This window comes from Eptesicus fuscus, chromosome 8, assembly GCF_027574615.1.
Source record: "Eptesicus fuscus isolate TK198812 chromosome 8, DD_ASM_mEF_20220401, whole genome shotgun sequence".
In the NCBI taxonomy this organism is placed as follows: domain Eukaryota; kingdom Metazoa; phylum Chordata; class Mammalia; order Chiroptera; family Vespertilionidae; genus Eptesicus; species Eptesicus fuscus.
The window spans coordinates 35,756,553-35,781,072 of record NC_072480.1 but is presented as its reverse complement, the minus strand read 5'-3'; the positions used below and the strand labels follow the sequence as shown (position 1 = coordinate 35,781,072).

The 24,520-nt window shown below is 37.6% G+C and overlaps 1 protein-coding gene across 1 annotated transcript in view; it reads left to right on the top strand.

Annotated features, from left to right (window-relative positions):
* LOC129147080 (protocadherin-9-like) overlaps window positions 1-24,520 on the top strand; it is a 528,066-nt gene that overhangs the window by 192,863 nt on the left and 310,683 nt on the right. Inside the window, exon 3 of the mRNA XM_054720289.1 lies at window positions 9,298-9,373. Coding sequence (XP_054576264.1) covers window positions 9,298-9,373 — 76 coding nt within the window. The remainder of the gene's footprint in view (window positions 1-9,297; window positions 9,374-24,520) is intronic.

The following is a 24,520-nucleotide window of genomic DNA, read 5'->3' as shown; positions in this document are numbered from 1 at the left end:
AACTATGAGAAATAAGTTGAGGGTATTTCTGATAGCAGGAACTAAATAAGAATATAAGAAGCAAAATAGCTAACAATGCTGACAATTCATAATCCTCTCTGCTTGCCTTGGGCCCCAGAGGAACCCTAAGGGTGGGGTGATGGCACTAAACCAAGAAGAAAGTTCATTCAGAATCCTTTCCCTTTCTCTGATATCCCTGAGGGGAACATTATGTAGGCAAGAGATTCCTCTTTTATGTCTGTTTCCAATACGCATATTCAAGCATCAAGGCTACACCCAAAAATAGGACAATGAATATACTTTTCCCTCAAGTTTCTTAAAGCTATCAATGTGTTTTTGCACATGGAGAGAAATGCTATCTAACTTTCTTTCTCTCAGGTCATACTGAGATCAAAAGGAAATGAAAATAAAATTACATTTAAAATTTCACTGTAGGCCCTCCGTAGGCACTCTTAAGAGGTACTCAGGGGACTTTACAAATATAAAAACATAGGTCCTTACTTGGAGGAAGTCATTTCACAATAAGAAATTTACAAACTGAACAGGCTGTTGACATTAATATGAGTTTCCTACACACGCTTAAGCAAGGTCCCTAAACTAAACATGCAGTTGAGTAGTGAAGTTAGAACACAAGGTACAGCTCTATCCTGAAAGGAAGTGGTTGCTTAGTGGCTGGTAGGGAACTGTTAGGGAACAGAGCAGTAAGTATACTTAGATGAACACTCTCCATCCCCCTGAAAATGCTACTCAGCTTCATAGAGCCCATTATCATCGTCATCCTTGTCCTTTGTATGTAGCAATAGGAATAAAAAATAATAATTTTAAAGTTGCTGATGCCTTTACATCCATCACCAATGAGTAGGGAAGTTGTTACACATCTTTCTCAAACACAAATTGAGCCTCCCCATTTCTCTCTAAATATCCTAAAATGTAAACATGGAAAGAGGAAAGAAGGAAAGACTGACAGCTAGTGAATTGTTATCATGTTTCATTTTTCTACTTGTTTAAACCAGGGATGCACTCACTGCAAAATTCTTGCTGGGGAGACAGAGAACTTATCCCATGGAAAAGCACTTTGGAGCATGGATAGTGATACTCACTTCTACTGCATCCCCTGTAGATGTTCTAGTTCAATTCTGGATAAATTATCCTCCTGCAAGCTCCAATAAATATTCCCTGCAAGCTCATGCAATGTCAATGTACATCTTTCAGAAAAACTTGCTGGTTTGTATTTCATCAGGTCTTACTGAGGTGTTAACATTTCTCTAACTACGAAGGTAGAAAAACGCTCAAGGGCATTCAGAGTTAACAATAATTCTGAATTGTAGTCAAGAATAGCCTACTCTACAGTTTTGGTACTCTTCTATCTTTTAATTTTAATTTTTTTTTCACAATTGGCAATGGATTCCAATCTAAGGATGGCACCGACCTAGGGTTGTTTTGGCATAAATGCAGAATCTGCTCCCTCCTTTCTTTTATCTCCTTAGGTTATTGTTGAATAATACAGCCAAGGTCTCTCATTCATGCATGGACCTTGCCTACGTCTGCATAGTTTGCAAGAATTAGAAAGGAATCACATTTGAAAAAGGTGGCACATCTGCTGGCCAAAAGCATCCTCATAACTGAGAGAAGACTCTAATAGAATTCTACTCTTTAGGAAGTTGTGGGATATAGATTTTGTCGTGTTCATCATTTTATTCTTAGCAGATAGAATGGTGTCTAACATAGAGAAGGCACTCAATAATTATTTATTAAATGAGTAGATGCACAAATGGGTGGTGTTTTATGTTAAAAGTCAAAAAATGTGGGGTTTGTTTACCACTGCACTGAAACAGACAAGTCACTTTACCTTATTTTACCTGATAACATGTAGTAGATTAAAGTAGAATAGAATATTTCTAAATAATATCCATCTAAAATCAAATTCTACAATAGCAGAACCATTTGAACACAAGTACTTGAAATAAAAAGAAAAAAAATGACTCAATAAATCAGTTAAAATAATTAAATGACATAGAAATAATCATATACTCCAAATATTTCATTTAGCACCGGTCAAAAAGTCCCTGCCCGGCTGGTGTTGCTCAGTGGTTGAGTGTTGACCTATGAACCAGGAGATCAAGGTTGGATTCCCAGTCAGGGCACATGCCTGGTTTGCAGGCTGGATCCCAATGGGGGTTGTGCAGGAGGCAGTTGATCAATGATTCTCTCTCATCATTGATGTTGCTATTTATTTCTCTCTCTCTCCCTTTCTCTCTGAAATCAATATAAAATATATTAGAAAAAAAAACAAAAAACTCCCTTATGAGTTCGTCCTTTAAAACTATTCCTTATTTTTGTTAATGAACTTCTTTTACTAATAACTACTCGTATTTTTCCTAAATCATAAGTTCAGAATCTTTGTTTATTTACCACTTTGGTATTAATCTCTTCAGCATGAATGAAGAAGATGTATGTACTAATATTCATTCCTCTTTAGTTGAGCCTGTAAGTAATATCAAACTAAACTATTACCAGAGATTTCTTTTGGGGTTGCCTTGCTTTCTAAATCACTAGAAGTTTTGTTCAGTTCTGATATTCTTAAGAGAAAGTATGTGTACATTAATTTCAGATGGCAAGAGTCTATTGAGAAACTGAACTATTTAATTGAATTGGTGGTTTTAGCTGAAAATGTGTTGTTTGTCATTTAAAAATCCCTCTTTGCATAACTTGCAACCTAGATAATACTCATAATTTTTACTGTGAAAATCACAATTTAAGTGTGTTTTCTTAAGAACAAATAATATGTTTCTAATTCATATTCTAATAAATATTTGTATGAAAATTCATTTTTTAGTCTCTAGATTTTTTAAACCTCTGGAATAATTGCCTTTGCTAATCTGAGAAGAGGTATATATAAAAATACTATTTCAGAAAGAGCATATCTTCATTGGATATAATGCAGAGATAAAGCAAAACCAAGTTCACACATGGAGTTTTACCAAAATTTTGTCTTTTACTTCATCATTAGTAAATTCTGGCTGATACTTGTGTGTGTGTGTGTGTGTGTGTGTGTGTGTGTGTGTGTGTGTAGTTTTTCATGATTAGAAATATAGGTGATATTTTATGTCTTAATATGATTAAAGGAACTAAATCAGAATTAGTAATATTTCCTTTAAACTATAATTAAATAATTCTCTACAAATATAACCATATTTAAACAATTCTGAAGCATTTTTCTACTTTCATAATATCAATTAATAATTCTCCAGAGAATAATTATTTTAAATGTCAGTCATTAACTGCTAAACTTGTTTATTTGACTTATAATAATTAGCTTAATGTCAGATTCAGGTAGTTATTCTGTCATTTGAGGAGAAAGCAAGGATTTTTAATTTCAGTGATTAAACAGCTAGGTGTAAAAAAACAGGCAAAGAATGAAAGATAGAATAGCAGAGAAGGAATAGAAAGATTCTTTTATATGCTTTAGTTCAAGAGGAAACTCACTTTGCATCTATGAGATCTTTCCATTCTCTTTGACTAAATTCTAATTTGTTGTAGTGATAATGAGAAATACTTAAAAATTAGAATGTTTGATTATTATTACAAAGGCAATGCATAAAATGTTAGTGTAACCAAAATAATAAGATTATAAAATACTTAATTCCATGATCAAGCAATACCATTTTAAACACTTGGTATATGCTGAGACAGATCTTATTTGATATATACTCACATCTGAAAGTACATTAACAAGAATGCAATACACTAAGCAAAATCTATACTAACATAATTTTTACACTTAACAATAGATTATAAATACTTTTCATATCAATTAATATAATTTTAATTATTTTTATTTATTTAATGGTATCCTATATAATAAAGAGGTAATATGCATAATTGACCATCACTCCAACACACAAGATGGCCGCCCCCATGTGGTTAAAGATGGCCACCCCCATGTGGAAACAAGATGGCCACCACAAGATAGCCATCAGGGGAGGGCAGTTGGGGGCTATCAGGCCAGCTGGGTAGGGGAGTTAGAGGCGGGGGGGGGAACCAGGCCTGCAGGAGAGTGCAGTTGGGGGCAATCAGGCTGACAAGGGATATAAGTTAGGGGTGACCAGGCCAGCAGTGGAGGGCAGTTGGAGGCGACCAGGCCAGCAGGGGAGGGCAGTTAGGGGTGACCAGGCTGGTAGGGGAGGGCATTTAGGGGCAATTGGGCCAGCAGGGGAGCAGTTAGGCATCAATCAGGCTGGCAGGGGAGTGGTTAGGGGGTGATCACGCTGGCAGGCAGAAGCAGTTAGGGGCAATCGGGAAGGCAGGCAGGCGAGTGGTTGGGAGCCAGCAGTCCTGGATTGTGAGAGGGATGTCTGACTGCCCGTATAGGCCCGATCTCACTGGGTCCCAGATTGGAGAGGGTGCAGGCTGGGCTGTGGGACACCCCCACCCCCCCCTGTGCACGAATTTCATGCACCAGGCCTCTAGTCTATATATATAAAAGCCTAAGCAACCATCAGATCATTCGACTGGCCGACTGGTAGCTATGATGTGCAATGACCACCAGGGGGCAGATGCTCAATGCAGGAGTTGCTGAGCTGCGGTTACTTGGCAGCTGTGGCTCACAGGTAACACACCCAGAACCAGAAAGGAAGGAGCTTTATTCCAGGGTGTGTCACCTGAGAACCGCCCTCTTGCAATCCGGGACCCATCAGGGGATGTTGGAGAGCCGATTTCAGCCCAATCCCCGCAGGCCAGGCCGAGGGACCCCACCAGTGCATGAATCTGTGCACCGGGCCTCTAGTATTACATAATTTATTAATTAATCACTTATTAAACACTTCTTCCTATATTTTGCTATTTTATTCAAATACAGAATGAAGTTTACCTCCAAATCTTAGCACATGTGAATCCCTCTAGATTAATGGGATTGGAATTGTGAGCTTGAGTGTGAGTCATTCATTGGTGAACAATACGCTATAGCAATAAGAAACACACAAGTATTCAAGGAATGATTGGGGTATCTTAGGGGACTCATTCTTTCAGTTCTTCTTGAAGAATAATGCCCAATGCAGGAACATATATATCTTCTGGAGGCCTCTTCAGTTTCCCCTCTCTTTCCTTTCTACTAACCTGCAAGAAAAAATATTGTGAAGGTACTTGGTGATGTTTCTTGAATCAAACCAGTGTGGAACCTTTTGACTTGCAGGATCCGGGACTTACGTATATTTGTATCCTTAGTCTCTTAAGCTTGTGTAGAGTAAGGAGTCTCTCATGAAGGGTTTTCTTGGTCAGAATTCATATTGGCAGCCCTCTGAGAACATAACATGAAACAGTCTTACTAGTAGTTACTTATTCCCATCTTATTCTTTCTTGGGGCAACCAGGGACTTGGAGCTAACCTGTCAGAGATAAATCAGATAAACAAAGGTAATACTCAAACCATTAACCAGACATAGCCAGTAATAATAATTTATTAATAATAATAACAGTTTCCCATGGGAGAAAGCGGGATGAGTAAGAAATAGATTTAGAAAAACAAAAGCTAAGTGGAAAATCTGAAACAGTCTCATAACCTGTGTTGTCCCAATTCAGTCAGGCAGGGTTTGACTATATTTATAACCCAAATTGTGCCTATTTCCATAGGGATTACCCAAAAGCAAAATTCCCAGAGGCAGTAAGTAAAAAATGTCTTCCTCTTTGTCTCTTCAAATATACAAACAAATGTAGGTTTCTTGAAAGAATAAATGAGGAAACCTTCACTTTCTTGGAGGAAAAACCATGTATTCTAGGCTGCTGGTCTTCCTCATCCCTCCTTCCCCAGAGCAGCTGCCCCTCAGAAGCCCTGAGCTGACATGAGCTAGGGGCACAGGGCAAGGCACACCTTCATTCTGGGTTTCAGCCACTTCCTTTCTGAAAGAACAAATCACTTCCTTTTCTAGGGTGAAGGAATCACATCTTTAAAACTAGCTAGATATTGATAGAAACAGAGGTTAAAAGATAACATGTTGCTATACATTTCAATAATTATAGCTGCCTTTTATTGAGTATCTACTATGTGTCAAGTATTATATACAAGAAACACTTCTTATTTCATTTGAGCCTTACAGTACTCCTCTGGCAAAGGGACTACTGGGCCATTTCACAAAGCTGGGAACTTGTTCAAAGATATAAAGTACCTTGCCCCACGCCAGTCTCTGCAGAGCAAGCACTGCCATCCAGGAGGTTGGGTTCTGGCTCTTCACCTCGTCTTATTTGGCAAAACCTGAATTAAGTACTGTTGAGTCCTTGGTGACACCCGCAACTCCTGTTTCTTAACGCTCCATGGATCCTCATTCTTCTGCATTTCAATTTATTCAAATCTTCTCCTTACATCTCCCTTGATATGTTGGCCATTTGTCTACGTGCATCAATCATTATGATGATAAAAACTAAAGATTGCTCTGCTTGCTGAGTTTTCTTAGTACCAGGATAGGTGTGCTTCAATTCTTAGTCCATATGTATCATCACCCCCATTAGACTGATAAATTGTGCACAAGTTTTCCAATTAAGATTTAAACATCTTTAAATTCATTAGGAAGTCAAATTAATTAGGAAGTGTTTTCATAAGCTACAGTGGTATAAGCATTGTGTCAGTCTAATTTATAGTATCTCAATTAAATAAATTATACTGAAATTATAATTAACTCATACTAATAAAGTGGTAAAGAAATATAGTGGAGTATATGTGAGATGAAATCTGTTGTTATACTTTAAAAAGTTATATTTAAAATATTTGACTTTCTATTCTTAGTGTAATCACAGGACTAAGCGTTTAGTAGATGCTCAAGTAAGAGTTTAAATAACGTAAGGACTGCCAGATTCAGGCTAACTGGTGTTGTAGATGTGGGCATTATTTTAAAAGGAAAAAATATTGTATTTCAAGCAACAATAGTCATGTTTAGAAGAACATCACAGTTACCAATTTCCCCTTTTCCTGCTGTCATGAAACATAATTTTTCATAGCTTGGGAGGCTTCTGGAAATGCTTTATTGAGATTGTAGAATCATCTGTCCCATTGCCTTTCTCTTTTGTTTGACTTCTTTTCCACTCACCTGATTGAAAACTAAGAGGTATTCCTCCAGAGTTAACACCAAAGATATTTTAATCACCAAAATTGTGGACTTCATATTAGGGCAGTCACTTTAAAAGCTATGTTTGCTAGTCATGTATAAAGAGCAGCCTGGTCATTGTTCTTAATGCTGTGTTTATGACAAAAAGATGCTGATGAATTAAGAGTGTATTGAAACAGAAACAAAGAATACTTGTATTGTTGATATTCCCTAAAGGGTTAATTTCACATGAGAGACAAAATATTATAATAGATAAATGGTAGTGCAGCCTTTCTTATAAAAAAGAAATATATTTCAGATATCAATATTCAAGTTGGGCTTGTATAACTCTTACCTAGCCACATTTCAAAACCTTTTGAAAGGGGAATGATAGCACTGAGAGTTGTGCATGAAGGTGAAATGTGATACAATAGACTCAGTTACTCCCTTTTATGATTATAGTTTATGTGATGTGGCATCAGTTTATTAAAAATGTAATGAACTATCAAATCATTTTACACAGGTCATTGAACAGCAGTAAAGTGGTATCAGCTCTGTTCCGTTATGATTGAGCTGGATTTGAACCAGTGACTCTCAGGAAAATGGCAATGTTCGATTGTCAGTCTATAAAGATGAATTTACAGAGTAGCAATCTATCTGTTTATAACATTTTGTTTCTAACTGCATTTTAAAAAATTGATACAATCTATAAATTGTCTCTTGAAAAACAGAAATTTTAGGTATTGTAAAATGATTGCATTATACATTATATATTTATTATATGTTATATATTTTATATATTCATAATTTTATTAAATCTGACTAAAAGTGGTCACATGTGACATGATATTGAAAGATCTTTGGGCCGAAACCGGTTTGGCTCAGTGGGTAGAGCGTCGGCCTGGGGACTGAAAGGTCCTAGGTTCGATTCCGGTCAAGGGCATTTACCTTGGTTGCGGGCACATCCCCAGTAGGGGGTGTGCAGGAGGCAGCTGATCGATGTTTCTCTATCATCGATGTTTCTGACTCTCTATCCCTCTCTCTTCCTCTCTGTAAAAAAATCAATAAAATATATTTTAAAAAAAAAGAAAGAAAGACCTTTGGGCTATTAAAGCAGAATTAAAATTAGGTGCAATCAAACAGATAGAACACATTTACTACCATTCATATAATTATATTTAAGTCATACATCTTTATTCCACTCAGCTTTAAATATTCTCTTTTCTCATGGGTTATATCAGCTAAAAGAATATTTTTGATTTCAGAGAGAGGAAGGGAGAGGAAAAGAGGGATAGAAACATCAATGATGAGAGAGAATCATTGATGAGCTGCCTCCTGCATGCACCATAATGGGGATTGAGCCCACAAGCTGGGGATGTGCCCTGACTAGGAATCCAACCGTGACCTCCTAGTTCATGGGTTGACACTCAACTACCGAGCCACACTGGCCAGGCAGCTAAAATAATATTTACCAAGAGAAATGAGCAGCAATATGTGCTGAAATGCACAATTTTATTTAATTAAAACACTAACGTGTTGAAGTACCCATATACATATTTTAGGTCACTTCTGATAGTCGCATTGTGCAAATAGATGCCAAAATAATATTCCAAACTTCTTTCCACTGGGGCATTCTAGAACAGATGACTGAAATGACTGGTAGTAATATCTAGGCCAGTGGGCGATCGTGATTTCATTGCAAAAACTACCTAAAAATAATTAAGTGAACAAAATTTGCGTTCATTCAAAAGAAATGAAATGCCACATTATATGTTTGCACATTCCTCCTTCTTTAAAAAGGCCCTATAACTTTGCTAACTAGTATAGATATTCTTTTTTGCCATTCTTGCTACATTTTCAACAGTGTACCCTTAGTTTTTTTCTTAACTTATACAGGATAAAAACTCTCCCTCGTATTTAAGCTGGGCATCACATAGTAAATGGCAACTAATACATGTGTATGCCTAGCTTTATTTACTTATGTGAGTTTATTTTGCTGTTACACTGCATTGTTAAATGAAAGCTGTTTTGATGTGTGTTCCGCTGCGCATGTCTTTTGGGAGGAGTGTTAATCGCATGTCCTGTGGTCTTCTTTGTAGTCGCAGCGCCGCGTTACCTTTCACCTGCCCGATGGCTCCCAGGAAAGCTGCAGTGACAGTGGTCTAGGAGACCACGAGCCGGTGGGTAGTGGAACCCTGATCTCACACCCTCTTCCTCTGGTTCAGCCACAGGACGAATTCTACGACCAGGCCTCTCCGGACAAGAGGACCGAAGCGGATGGCAACTCTGACCCCAACTCTGGTGAGTCTCTTCCAAACTTCCTCCGCTTGGCATTGCTCTGATTTCCGATGGTGCACGTGAGCTTTCAGCAGTCATTCTGGGGAGCAAATAAATGAACATCTGGTTGCTTTTTTTTCTTTCTTTCTTTTTTTCTGGTTTAATTGTTGTTGTTGCCTTTTTTGAAGTATATCAAGTCTAATGTGCTTGATATATATTGGTGTTGTGTATTGCTCTTAGCCTATCAATAACTAATGGTGTGGCTGCACCAGCAGGGTGGTTCTTATTATGATTGCAAGAAGCCCTTCAGCAATAACCATCAGGAAACTTCGTAAAAATACAGGTTTATTACTCATGAGACCAGCACCCCTGGGGCTACACAAGGAGAGGTTGTGGCGAGGAGAGAGTGAGCAGATGGTCCTGGGTGGTGCTTTTATTGGGGTGGAAGGTAGGGCCCTAGGGGAAGGGTAAAGGAGCAAGTAGCCCAAATGGTCAGCGATTGAAATCAACCAGGACTTGAAAACAAAGGAGCGTAGGTTGTTGTTGGGAGTGGGGAAAGCGGGGGAGAGGGCTTCTTCTTTTTTGGTCATGTGGCTGGCAATGTGTTTATTGGAGACAGACATCTTTGAAGTAGATGCCTCAGCAATCAAAGCTTAATTAAGCTGGGCACTCTTATTACAGAAAACAAAACAAAACAAAACAAAACAAACCATGTCAGGGCTTCCACTACAATTACCTGTTAAATTGTATGTGTCACTTTTATTTTATAAACCATTGAAAAAGAAAACATAAATAAATAAACTATAATTTCAAAAGTCATTGGTTGACAGAGATTTTGATGTCAAAAATGTTAAATGCAGTGTTTAACATTTTAATGATAAAATACAATTAAGTAGAACCTAGTCAATAAAGAATAAGAAGAAAAATGGTCCTGTGGAATCCTGTTTTCCAATAAAGACTTACAAAAAATATATAATAGTGATTTAAAACAAGCATGAAGGGTAGTGATAATGATTTGGGGGGTTTACTTTTTCCTGTTTGAGTTTTGATGATTGGTTTTTAACCAGTACAATGAACTAGTGGAATGAATGAATAGAATGTACCTGGCAGAACTTTTATTCTCCACAGACCCACACCCATCTGTGAGATCATTGCCCCATGCAAAGTGAGCCCTGTGAGGGCTCCACGGTGGCCTTTGGGGGAGATTGTGGATAAGTGTTATATAATTTTAAGTCATGTTATTATAAAAAAAATCACTGACTTGTTTACTTTTATTTAAAAACTAGAGGCCTGGTGCACAAAATTCGTGCACAGGGAGGGGGTATCCCTCAGCCCAGCCTGCACCCTCTCCAATCTGGGAACCCTCTCACAATCCAGGACTGCTGGCTCCCAACTGCTCACCTGCCTGCCTGATTGCCCCTAACCGTTTCTGCCTGCCAGCCTGATCACTCCCCTAACCACTCCCCTGCCAGCCTGATTGATGCCTAACTGCTCCCTTGCCAGCCTGATTGCTCCTAACTGCCCTCCTCTGCCAGCCTGGTCTCCCCTAACTGCCCTCCCCTGAAGGCCTGGTCACCCCTAACTACCCTCCCCTGCAGGAATGGTCACCCCTAACTGCTCTCCCCTGCAGGCCTGGGTTCCCCCACAACTGCCATTCCCTGCAGGCCCAGTCGCCCCCAACTTCCCTCCTCTGCCAGCCTGGTCACCCCTAACTGCCCCCCCCTGCAGGCTTGATTGCCCCCAAATGCCCTCCCTTGCAGGCCTGGTCCCCCCAACTGCCCTCCCCTCCTGGCCTGATCACCCACAACTGCCCTCCCTTGCAGGCCTGGTCCCTCCCAACTGCCCTCCTCTGCTGGCCATCTTGTGGTGGCCATCTTGTGTCCACATGGGGCAATCATCTTTGACCACATAGGGGAAGCCATGTTGTGTGTTGGACTGATGGTCAATTTGCATATTATTCTTTTATTAGATAGGATAGAGGCCTGGTGCATGGATGCGGCTGGCTGGTTTGCCCTAAAGGGTGTCCCAAATCAGGGTGGGGGTTCCCTTGGGGCATGGGGTGGCCTGGGTGAGGGGCTTTTTGTGGTTTGCAGGCTGGCCATGCCCCCTAGCGACCCAAGTGGAGGCCCTGGTATCTGGGATTTATTTATCTTCTATAATTGAAACTTTGTAGCCTTGAGTGGAGACCAGGGCCAGCCAGGGTAGTCAGAAAGCTTGGCTTCCTCCATCGCTGGGGACAACCCAAGCCTCCTGTTCTCTCCAGCTCTGTGGCCGCCACCATATTTGTTGGGTTAATTTGCATACTCACTCCTGATTGGCTGGTGGGCATGGCTTGTGGTGTAGCAGAGGTATGGTCAATTTGCATGTTTCTCCTTTATTAGATAGGATTAAAAGTACAATTTAATAATTATTAATTCTGTGATTGCTGTAGAAATACTGAGAGGAGGTAAAAACCACCAAGTCCTTTCTTAAGTAGTCCTGTCACAGTAATCCAGCAATAGGGTAATAGTGTTCTCTGAGTTGTACGATTTTTTAAACGGACCATTTCCAGGATGGTGGTGGAGGATCTTTTGTACATATACCCCTTTCCAAGTTCTGCCCCACAGCCGCAAGTTTCTCTAATATTCCTTTTTCTTCTCATTGGTGTGTGGAGTTACATGTGCATCTTTTTTTTTTTTTTTTCTTGAAGTTTCTCTCTAGCCAATCTTTTAGGAAGATTTAAGTAAATTTCATACCAGCTCTGGTTCTCAGTCTTTTACATTCTATGTCATGGTCTCATAACAAAAACATAAATGCATCTTTTGACTGCACATTTCCAGAAATAACAGGCCATACTCAGAGGTAACTTTTGATCACACAGCATTTGAGAGAGCTGGCCAACTATTCCCCTTAGATTTCTTGGTTTTGATTAGTCTAAGAACCATTAAATCTAAGTGGTTCATTGAATTAACCTTTTCTGGGCTTGTGTGAAGAGGTCAGATTGGTAGGAAAGCTCTTTCTGAACCGATTTTCTAGTCTCCAACTTCTCCCTGCCCAATTTTAAGATATCTCTTATTGCCATTAAGCTAAGGGTCTCAAAACTTGTTTTTGACTACCTCTTCTGCATGGGGAGTAGTTGGCTCCTCTTATATTTGGGCATCAGCCAAAACAAAGATAGAAAGACACCATTTTAAACTTAAGCCTGATTAACTTAAACTGCCCTAAGCTACAATTTTAGCCAATATGTATAGCTACTCACCCAGTGACTTAGACGTGGGCAATAACACTGAGCAAGCTTCCAAATGAGAGAAGATAGAAGAGATTCTAAAGCTGAAAAAATAAAATAAAATAAAGTCTGCTTCAGTAATTCTCCAGAGTTCTTACCAATCTAGTCACATGGAAAAAGAGACCCAAGGGATGAAACACACTTGCACACCCCAAAATTCATCTCCACACGGTGGCTTCACCCAGGAGAATCCTGGTCAATAAAATGTGTTAAACCAGAAGAGTACTCCTTAGTGGAGAAAGAGGAAGGAGGAGCCCTAAGGGCCCCTGGAGACTAACAGACTTTTGACATTTAATGGGACTTAAAATTTTAACCTCTTTTGTAAATGTCTAGAACAGAATTCATTAGCATAGCCTAGATATATGAAAAGATTCATAACTAAATGGTAATTCATATTAAGATATTATTATGATATATTACCTTAAAATTCTTCATTCACATTTTAAAATTAAGTCTGAGAAACTTGTGAAGTGAGGTGTGGTATAATTGAAGCAATGATCTTCAACAGTAATGGTCTTGCTATTTAGATTTAAACTGTTTCCTTTGTCTTCAATGGAGCTTTCTGCCTGTGATCTGATAATTCTTGCAGAGCCATAATTGTATAGCAATCATAATATATATGTATTAATGACATATCTATATTAGATATAGCTGTAGAGTTATTAGGTATTGCATCTGCATGATTTTTATTTTTTCAAATCTGATGATTCTAAAAAATAATTATCAAGGTAAATCATATTTCCTTAAGAAATGAACTCACTAACATGATCATGTACTACATGAAAAATTCAATGAAACCATTAATTTTGAGAAAATAGTAAGGGATTTTCAATTGATAGTTTTTATTTTTAACAAATATAACTAGACTTATGAAAGAATTTTACTAAGTGGAAAGCAAACAAAAACATCAGATCAGGAACAGCTTATTACCACTAATTCAGGATTAAGTCTTAATCTTGTCCTATTGAGAATCATGAATAGGGTCATTTTTATACCTGGTATTTCTTTTAAACGTTTATTTTAAAGTATTTTCTCCTGTTTAATCATGTGTAAAATTTCAGATTGTATTTCCTTTTTTAAAAGCCTTGTCTGCCATTTGCTTCTGATTCTACCTGGACTGTGTATGAATCACTTGGTAAAGTTCTCACTAAGGATTGTTTTGAAAACTGAGGATATTTATGAGTAATATTTGAGGTCTACTTATGGGTCAGGAAGGCTACTCAGTGTTTAGATATATTGTTCATGATCTCACACCAATATTGTAAGTTAGTGTTATAAGGAAACTGAATTCCAGAAAATGTTTTTATCTCAAACTACTTAACAACTATCTGAGGCAGAATGTTTTGCTTTGACTGTTCAGAGAAACTACCTTCAATGTACACATGTTATAACTCAATGCCATCATCCCTGTCATTGATTTTTAAATTCTGTGGTACTAATCTTACTTTTAAGAGGAAATGTGAGCAATTGAATATTAAAAAGATGATTTGGTTGCACATTTGTTAGTAATATTAACTTGTTAGAGAACTAGTTCTGTGTTTTTTTTTTTTTTCTGGTATTGGATTAATTAAAATGGTATTGGATTAGTAGAATTATTTTATACAGAAGCATACAAATGGAAGAGCTTTGCATATAGTTAGTTATATAGTTTCTGCATCAAGAATAAAGCTCATACTTGCTGACTCTTATTTAGTGCTCTTTTCAATGGAACAATTGTCCTTATCATGTCCCTTATACCTTTTCCTCAAAGAAAATCATTATGATTATCTGATCAATAGTTGTCTCTCTCATTAATCTGAGGACTATTTGCTTACTTTCTATTCTCTATGCATGGGAGTACCTGACATGTGATAGGCCAGAAATGTGCATTTGTTGACTAAATGAATAAATCAATATTTCACAAACACCAGGAAAGATAGTCAAAGAAATTGAAATTGTTTTATCAAAATAATGACAAATGAACAAAAACTAGAAAGAAATGCATTATGTTATCTGTGGTTATCTTCAGGTTGGAGTATTGATTTCTTTTAAATTATCTGTATATTCCAATTCTTAATAATGTATTTAAAATTATACTTTTATTTTGTAATGAGGTAACACCCTTGACACAGCTGAAAAAAAGACACATTAATATTTTATATTTAAAAAAATACATGAAAAATTATTTCTGACAGTCCTAAAGATATAAGATATATGCTGAGAAAAACTGAGAATTTGAAATATTTGGGCATGAGAGATAGGTTGTAATTTTGGATGAAAATATAAAGTTAATGAAATTTAGAGGTCTCCAGAAAAAAAAAAAAAATTACTCTATCAAACTTCAATCTTAAGAAATTGTGCTAATCTTAACCTGCAGAGGAAAACAACAACAACATTAACCATAATATACAGTGGGAACTAAACATGAATTTGATTTTGAGGGCACACTATTGTATTAAATACTTTTTGTGAACCACATTTATAATTTTTATAAGTATCCTGGGTTGAGCTAATTATGTAAATTGAAATAAAATTGTTCAGAAGTTTCCTATGGTCATCTGTTGTGTTCACTGGGAATTTTTACCAAATTTTTATTGATTTTTAGAGAGATAGAAAGGGAGAGGGAGAGAGAGATCAACATTGATGTGAAAGCGAAACATAGATTGGCTGCTTCCAGCATACCACCTACCAGGGATCAAGCCCAAAACTCAGTCATGTGCCCTGACCTGGGATCAAATCAGCAACCCTTAGGTGCACAGGAAGGTGCCCAAAAAATTGAGCCATGCCAGCCAGGGCTTCACTGGGAATTTTGTAATCAGTAGTGTCCCCTGAGTTAGCAGTTAAAGGAAAAATAAAAGTTTCAAAACTCAGCAATTAAAAAAACCACTTGAGCCGAGACCAGTTTAGCTCAGTGGATAGAGCTTCGGCCTGTGGACTCAAGGGTCCCAGGTTCGATTCCGGTCAGGGGCATGTACCTTAGTTGTGGGCACATCCCCAGTGGGGGGATGTGCAGGAGGCAGCTGGTCGATGTTTCTCTCTCATCGATGTTTCTAGCTCTCTATCCCTCTCTCTTCCTCTCTGTAAAAAAATCAATAAAATATATATTTAAAAAAAACCACTAAAAAAAAACACACATTTGATTACCTTCTTATCTGATGAGACATTGTTTGCTTTATCAAAAATACTTTTCCAAAGCTTGCCTAAAACTTATAATTTTTAACTATTTTTATCTTGAAATTAGAGAGGACAATACATTTTCTAAATTGAAAACACCTAGATTATAAATCAAACATACATCTACCCATATCTTTATCTATCTATCTTCTATTGCTAATTACCACAATCTTAGCACTTTAAAACAATCCTATCTAATAAAAGGGTAATATGCAAGTTAATCATCACTCCTTCACAAAGATGGCAGCACCCATAGCCACAAGATGGTGGTACCCAGTCCCCTCAGCCCTGCCAGAGTCCCCCAGTCCCTTCAGCCCCCCAGCCGCCCAGGGCCAGCCCGAGGCACAGGCAAGTCTCAGATGGTGGCTGCCCAGCTGCCCAGGGCCAGTCCAAGGTGCAGACAAGCCTCGGATGGCGGCTGCTCAGCTGCCCAGGGCCGCCCGAGGCTCAGGTAACTCGGGCCGGCTGAGGCTTGTGCTGCCGGCAGTGGTAGCAGTAGAGGTTGTGATGGGGCATCACCTTCCCCTGATCACCGGGTCGCCTCCCGCCCCTGAGGACTCCCGGACTGTGAGAGGGGGCAGCCCAGGCTGAGGGACCCCCCTCCTCCAGTGCATGAATTTTCATGCACCGGGCCTCTAGTCTAGAATAAATGCTAATGATAAGTGTATGAAAAAGTGGTTGTTAGAATAGAATGTTTTGATTAGTCAATAAAGATTCTATAAAGTGATACTTTAAACAAATTACATTACATGGGTAGAAACTGTTTAAGTAGTGTGTGTGTGTGTGTGTGTGTGTGTGTGTGTGTGTGTGTGTGTGTGTTTGCCTCTTGGTGCTATAAAAGATCATGGTCAGTTAGGCAGCAGTTAATAGTTCAATATCTTTGTAGCACATGCAGGTATATTTAGCTCACCATTTGGTCTCAGGTTCCTAACCTCCAAAATGGGGTTATTAATATCTATGAGACTATTGTTTAAAAACTGCAGTTACTTGATATAAGCAATTATCTAGCCCAATGCCTAAAAAAACTAGATACAAAAAAAAAATGGTTGATATTAAACTGTGCAAGTATCTGGCAATAAATGAAAAGGTTTTGTGAGGTAAGTTGAAACCAGATTCTGAATTCTGGGGAGGATAGAATAAATTCTAATATAGCAGACAAGGGAAAAGAAAGACTTGATAATATTTCCAAGATTTTAGTTTGTGAACCTTACTGGAAAAGCACACATTTAAATAAAGTAAATAAGAGAATATAAGAAGAAAAAGTTGAAATTAATTTTTTTTTTGAAGTTTGAGCTGCTATACAAGGTTATCTTGGAACTGAAAATGTAATTCTGAATTGGAATTTGGATAAAGACAACATAGAAGGTGATGGAAATTCCGGGAGTAAATGTGATAATTATGAAGAGAGACAAGGAGTCCAAGGGCAGGGAAAGATGAGGGTAGCATAGAACAAAAGCAGAGACTTCAAATTAAGGGAGAGTTGCAGAGATTTGAAAGCTCCGAGGAGTTATAAATTGTGTACATATTTAAGGGTAAAGACAATGTGGAATTGTGATTCAGAACACAGACTATGGATTCAAAATAACTTTTGACCTGACTCACTGACCTTGGGGCCCCAGGGCTGTGGACACAGAATGCAGACTCAGTTTAGATGTCATTTAAAAAAATATTATTATTATAAATAGATAGTGAAAAGGTGCAGTAAAAGCAAATCATATATCAATTATCTTGTAAAATATTTCCAATTGAGTTTTTTAAAAAATTATAGTAAATTTTGAAATGTAAAATAATTGTTATAGATATAAAGAAAGAAAATTCTAACAAGATCTTAGTTTCAAATTCTAAAAGCTTTTTAGTTTAAATTCTTTTTGTGACTAGTTTTTTATAGTTATCATATTTGATGGGTGGTTTCAAAACGTCCCAATTTGTTAAAAACGAAGAAAAAATAAATAATAAAGCATATTTATTTTCCAGTATTTTATGGTTTTACTTTAAATAAATTTTGTTTACTTTTTGATTTTAAAGTACTTATCATATTAATTAATAACAAAGCACTTTATGTTGTATTATTTTATTTTTGAGAGACTTACAATGAGATGATTTTATATATTATTACTTAAAGTAGTTAAAAATGGCTGTAAAACAGACAGGGACACTTTCTGCTGGAAAGTTTTAAATATAATAAATTTCAAGTATGACTTTAATCTCCAAAATAATTTTCTTTGACTACTTGTTTGTGGTAAATATTTAAAGTTGTTAGTAATAGTCTCTTGCAATTGAACTTAAGAGGTCATGAATAGTGTTTACTATTACAGTAGAAGTATCTGTAGGAACAATGCGCCTCCTAGTGTACAGTTAGGGTAATATCAGCCTATATTGGTGTGCTGCATGGAATCACTTTTCCATAGCTGCATGCTGTCATGTGATTCATTTTTCTAAGGGTCCATAAAGCAGAATAGCATTATTTCACCCTATAATGGGTAGTCTGATGTAGAGGAGAAAAATAATTATTTGTATGTTTTTCTTAATAATAATTTGATAGTATTAAAAGTGATTGATAAATAGATAAGCAAATCAGTAGCCATATCTAAAAATAAGGAACTTACTGATTTCAGTAACTCTGAGAAGCATAAAATTAAAGATTTCTTTTTTTCAAAGCCATATCACAAGGAAAACATGGAAATAAATTACAAATTCTAAAGGACATAAATCATAAAATCACACTAATATCCTTTATTTTATCTAGATATATGAAAATAAATAAATAATCTAGATTTTTAAAACAATTTAAAATATTTGAAGAAATCATAGCTGTTTGTCTAAAATGTCCTAAATTTACCCTAATGCTATATTGACAGACATTTCTGACAGATGATTGAAAATTATTTAGATTAGTGTGATTAACATATACATGGATGCCAAATTTTAATAACTTTAAAGTAAGGTTGCCAGATAAAATACATGAAGGCAAATTCTATCCTCCCCAAGTGACATTTGGGACACACGTAGACCAAAGAAATATTCACTATGTGTCTGAAATTCAAATTTAAGCAGCCAACCTGTATTTTACTTTTTTTTTGTAAAACTGGCAGCTCTTTCCTAAAAATATGGTGTTGAACTAATATTCAATATAAAATTCGTGTAAAATTTAAGTATAATGAAGAAATCTACCTATTGCATATATTTAATAACAATTAAAATTCAGAGCATGATTAGTCCACCTTAGAGTTAGTCCTGTTGCATTTTGTCATGTAGAGATATTATTTCTTTGAAAAGGCATCCATTTTTAGTATAGTATTTCCATATTAGAAAATAATCACACTTCAACAATACAAGTTCCGTTTGTGCTTATATTCAACAGGATAAATGCATTGCTCCATTGTGAAATGATGGCTTTTAATGATTGCTCCAGGCCTAGAGCAGCTGGGTGGCCACCATCTTTGTCCTTCTAATTTGCATATTCCCTCCTGATTGGCTGGTGGGTGTAGCGGAGTGATGGTCAATTTGCATGTTTCTCTTTTATTAGTGTAGACTAGAGCCTGGTGCACGAAATTTGTGCAGGCTGACAAATTTGAGCCCAGCCTGCACCCTCTCTAATCTGGGACCCCTCGAGGGATGTCCGACTGCCCATTTAGGCCCGATCCCACCTCCGACTGCCCATGTAGGCCCGATCCTACTAGGATCGAGCCTGAACGAGCAGTTGGACATCCCTCTTACAATCCAGGACTGCTGGCTCCCAACTGCTCACCTGCCTACCTTCCTGATTGCCCCTAACCACTTCTGCCTGCCAGCCTGATTACACCCTAACCACTCCCCTGCCAGCCTGATTGATTCCTAACTGCTCCCCTGCCAGCCTGTTTGCCCCTAACTGCCCTCCCCTGCAGGCCTGGTCCCCCCCCAACAGCTCTCCCCTGCAGGCCTGGGTCCCCCCCCAACTTCCCTTCCCTGCAGGCCCAGTTGCCCCCAACTTCTCTCCTCTGCTGGCCTGGTCACCCCTAACTGCCCTCCCCTGCAGGCTTGATTGCCCCCAGCTGCCCTCCCTTGCAGGCCTGGTCCCTCCTAACTGCCCTCCCCTGCTGGCCATCTTGTGGTGGCCATCTTGTGTCCACATGGGGCAATCATCTTTGACCACATAGGGGAAGCCATCTTGTGTGTTGGAGTGACAGTCAATTTACATATTATTCTTTTATTAGAATGGATAGAGGCCTGGTGCATGGGTGGGAGCCAGCTGGTTTGCCCTGAAGGGTGTCCCAGATCAGGGTGGGGGTTCCCTTGGGGCATGGGTTGGCCTGGGCAAGAAGCCAGTGGTGGTTTGCAGGCTGGCCACGCCCCCTGTCAAACCAAGTGGAGGCCCTGGTATCTGGGATTTATTTATCTTCTATAATTTAAACTTTGTAGCCTTGAGTGGATCCAAGCCTCCTGCTCTCTCAGTGGCCACAGTCATTTTTGTTGGGATTTATTTATCTTCTATAATTGAAACTTGGTAGCCTGGAGTGGAGGCCTGGGCCAGCCTGGGCAGGCAGAAAGCTTGGCTTTCTCCATCTCCGGGGGCAACTCAAGCCTCCTGCTATCTCCCGCTCCATGGCTGCCATCATTTTTGTTGGGATTTATTTATCTTCTATCATTGAAACTTTGTAGCCTGAAGTGGAGGCCTGGGCCGGCAAGGGCAGGCGGAAAACTTGGCTTCCTCCATTGCCAGGGGAAACCCAAGCCTCCCTCCTGCTCTCAGTGGCTGCAGCCATCTTGGTTCGGTTTATTTGCATATTCACTCCTGATTGGCTGGTGGGCGTAGCTGGTGGGCATGGCAGGTGGGTATAGTGGAGGTACGGTCAATTTGCATATTACGCTTTTATTAGATAGGATTCCTGTAAGAATTCAGTCCAACACATAATTATGTAAGCAAACTCTTGGCTTCAATTCTGTCTTCATAACAAATATACAAGAATAGAAACATGTGACCTATTTTCCTTAAATTCCAATTCTTGCTGGGTAGGTGAGAAAAGGCAGGCATTGATTTTTCTAGTGTATCCTAAATCATCGGCATGATTTTGTAGCTCTGCATCTCACTTTACCTGCATAGGCACTCACACTTTGTGTCTAAAAATTGTGTGATTTAGCTCTTATTGTTTAAAATTTTACAGGTTTAGTCTAAAAATAACATTTGCATAATATCTACAAATAAGTGTAACTGCTGCAAATTTATTTACATATTACTGAAACTATTATAAGATTCCTGACTCCTAATCTTCACTTGAATTTCAAACCTTTACAGATTTATTCCTACTAATTATCCAGAGAACACTTTCTTTGTAATTAGAAATAACCTAACTTACAGTCAGATCTGCAAACAAATAGAAATTTACTGTATATTAGACAAATTTGCCAGTTGATCTCTTCAAGTCAATAGCACAGTTAAAAATAACATAATAACGATTTTGATTTAAATGCTTCTTGGAAGGAAAGAATTAAACCATAAACTTCCTAAAGTGCAGGCACTGGTTCATTGATTTTTTTTCATGCTTTTGTGTTTTGCCATAAACAGGTGTTTTATCATTCCTGCACATTCAAAAGACAAACCCTTTCACATTAGAATAAAATAACACTGGACCAGCTTTTAAATTATTCCATGAATGAAAAAAAAAAAAGTTGCTTTAGTCAGGGAAGGGAGTACATTATATTTTGTTTTTTAAGAAACAGTCAGACTCAATAGAGTATGACAATTGTGAAACTCTATCTGGGGACTAAAACTAGACTTGAGGGCCCTCACAAAACAAACCAAGGCTTAGGAAAGGTACCACCCTATCCTGGGAAGAGTGGTGTCTCATTGGAATATTCTTCCAAGGCTCTTTTCATTAGGGAAATACATTTTCACATGAAGTCAAAGAGGGTCCCTAATTCGGAAGAGGATGTTGGGTTCTGTTGTAAACTCCTTATGAGCTAGCTAAAAAATACCTATACCTAACTGCAACACGCAGTGATCTCTCCTTATCGTGCAGTAGAAGATTATGATTTAAAATAAGACATTCGGGTGTTTTGAGGCAGAAATGCCAGTACTCCATGTGCAGTAAAATCTTGACATAAGTGACAAGTAGCACAAGGGAGAGGGAAAGGAAATTGGTTTATAGACTATCTATTTTATAAGATGTTAGCACAATCAGAAGGACTTAGGTGTTTTAGTTCATTCATTGTTCAAAAAGTATGGAATATGAAGGTATTTTTATTATTTGCAGAGCTCTAGGAACATGTACTCCAAAATAAAGAAAATTGGTGTTGAGACTGGTTTTTTTCTCTCTCTCAGTCTCCGTCTCTTTCTTCTCTCCCTTTCTCTCTTTGTCAATATCTCTCTCATCCTCTCTCTTGCTCTATCACTCTCTGTCTCTCTAAGATATTAATATAAATGACCAAAATAAATGAACTATTACAAATAATATAAGGAAAGCATCCTGAATAAGGTGTAGCAGATAGCAACAGTTAAAAAATGCCAGCATTACTATTGAGTAAGGAATGCTATCTGTCCTTACTTGTATTAGTGTCTTCACACCTAGTCCTTCTACATATAATGCTTCTAATCAAATTTAAGTCGCTAAACCAAAGAGACAATCTGAGTAGTAATGAGAAAAAAAACCTGTGGGATATTTTCATGAGTAATGTACCACTGTGATTTTTATGAACATAGGGAAATGTATTTTGACTGTTCAGATAACATTTTTATTTACTTCTTTGTTCTCATAAAAATTATGTTTAGTTATTGTTTTCAAATATAAAATTAGAGTAAAGGCAATGTGCATGACTGTGATAGATGGTATTGAATAAACAGCTTTCAAATTCTCAAATGGTCAACTATTCAATATAATCTGCCAAGTGCATATAGAAGGTATAAATTTTTATGGATTTTTTATTTCTTTATTTAAAAAAATATTTTTATTGATTTCAGAGAGGATGGGAGAGGGAGAGGGAGAGATAGAAACATCAATGATGAAAGAGAATCATTGATTGGCTGCCTTCTGCACGCCCCGACTGGGGATAAAGCCTGAAACCTGAGCATGTGCCCTTGACTGGAATCGAACCTGAGACCCTTCAGTCCGCAGGCCGAGGCTCTATCCACTGAGTGAAACCAGCTAGGGCTTCATGGAGTTTTTAAAACTTAAAACCCACTGATGTCTTCCACTATGTTTATCTCCACAGGAGAAAAATTCATAAAATACTGATTTATGTTACACTAGTAGACATTTGAGCTATAGTAATAGTAACCTGCATGAAATAAAATTGCTATGAAGAGAAAATGACTAAATAAAATATAAACTTGTATAACATGTTTTAAATAAACAAAAGAGATATATTATATTTGTAATATAATACTATTGATACAGAAATCAAATTTTCAAATTCATTTTGGGTGTGTGTGTTTTCCCTTACATCTTTCAATTGCTTATTTATTTGGCCTCCAAATGAAATTCTGATTCATTCTGATTCACTGTTAGAAAGCCTGATATGTGGCATGGACTTTCTCATTCTCACTGAATTTCATAAGCACTTGGAATAGAGTGATTCTTTTCTCCATGGCTAAGCATTCCCACCCTCAACAGTCCAGATTCCCACCCTCAACAGTCCACTCACAGCACTACTGACACACATTTGAAAATCGGCACACACCAGGTTGGGGTCTCCATGGAATGAAAAGGCAGAGAAGTAAAAGAGAACTTGAAGGTCCAACAGCTAATTCCTTTGCTACAATTCAAGGTTGTATTCTATAGTGATCATCCTCTTTCACCTTTTCTTAGTGCCCAATAAGTTTTTCCTCCTCTTGCAAGTCAAGATGCTGATTTCAATCCAAATATTATTAATCTACTTCCCAAATATTTTAGGGACTGTTACTTGCATTTTTATCCTATGGGGATGTGGAGGTCAAACGGAGCAGCATGCCTTGAGAGTCCCCTGCTTTGATTCTGGGCCTCAGTGTAGCTCAGGTTATCTCTTGCTTGGGGGCATTTGACAGAACTGTCTTCTATTAGCCTTTAGGGTGAGGTTCAAACTCTGTCTATTCCCTCTGCCTCTTTCCTAGCACTATTAGTTTGGGGAATTGGAGGTTTGCGTGAACGATGGGACTCATCTTATTCCAAGCAGCTGGAACAAAACGTTAACTGTAATGCTGCCTCTCTCTACCAGTAAAGTAAAAGGAAGGTACATTTTTTTTAAAAAATAGTAAATTTGGGGGTTGTGTTCCTCTAATATTTTTTAGAAGAAATGTCTGAGATTGGAAATATGTGAGAATTTGTAATTATTTTTAAAAAATCAGTATGGTTTCCTTGAAGTTTTAGACTTTAGAATGTTTTCCTCAGGCAATAAGAGCAGCTTATTTAAATAACACAATAAGTAGGAAAGTTTATTCTTAAACCTAATGATACTTACTATGTAAACTCTAAGAAGAGTTAACTTAGACATCTAACTTATAGTTTTTATGAAATAGTGTAATCGGCTTTTATATATATCCCTACTTCTATATCTACCTTGTGTTTTAAGGGACAAATATATCAAAAAATATATAATTATGAAAAAAAAACACACTTCTGACTGAGACTGTTCCCAAATAAGTGAGTTTCTTTTTTGCACACTCCATTTATTGTTTCATTCGTTCATTCTAACATTTTTATTTATTTCAAAAATTATGTTTTTATTTACTTACAAAATTTCATTTTGTCACATTTATTCATGTATTTGGAAAATTTTTACTTCATTGCAGGATGTTTAAAAAG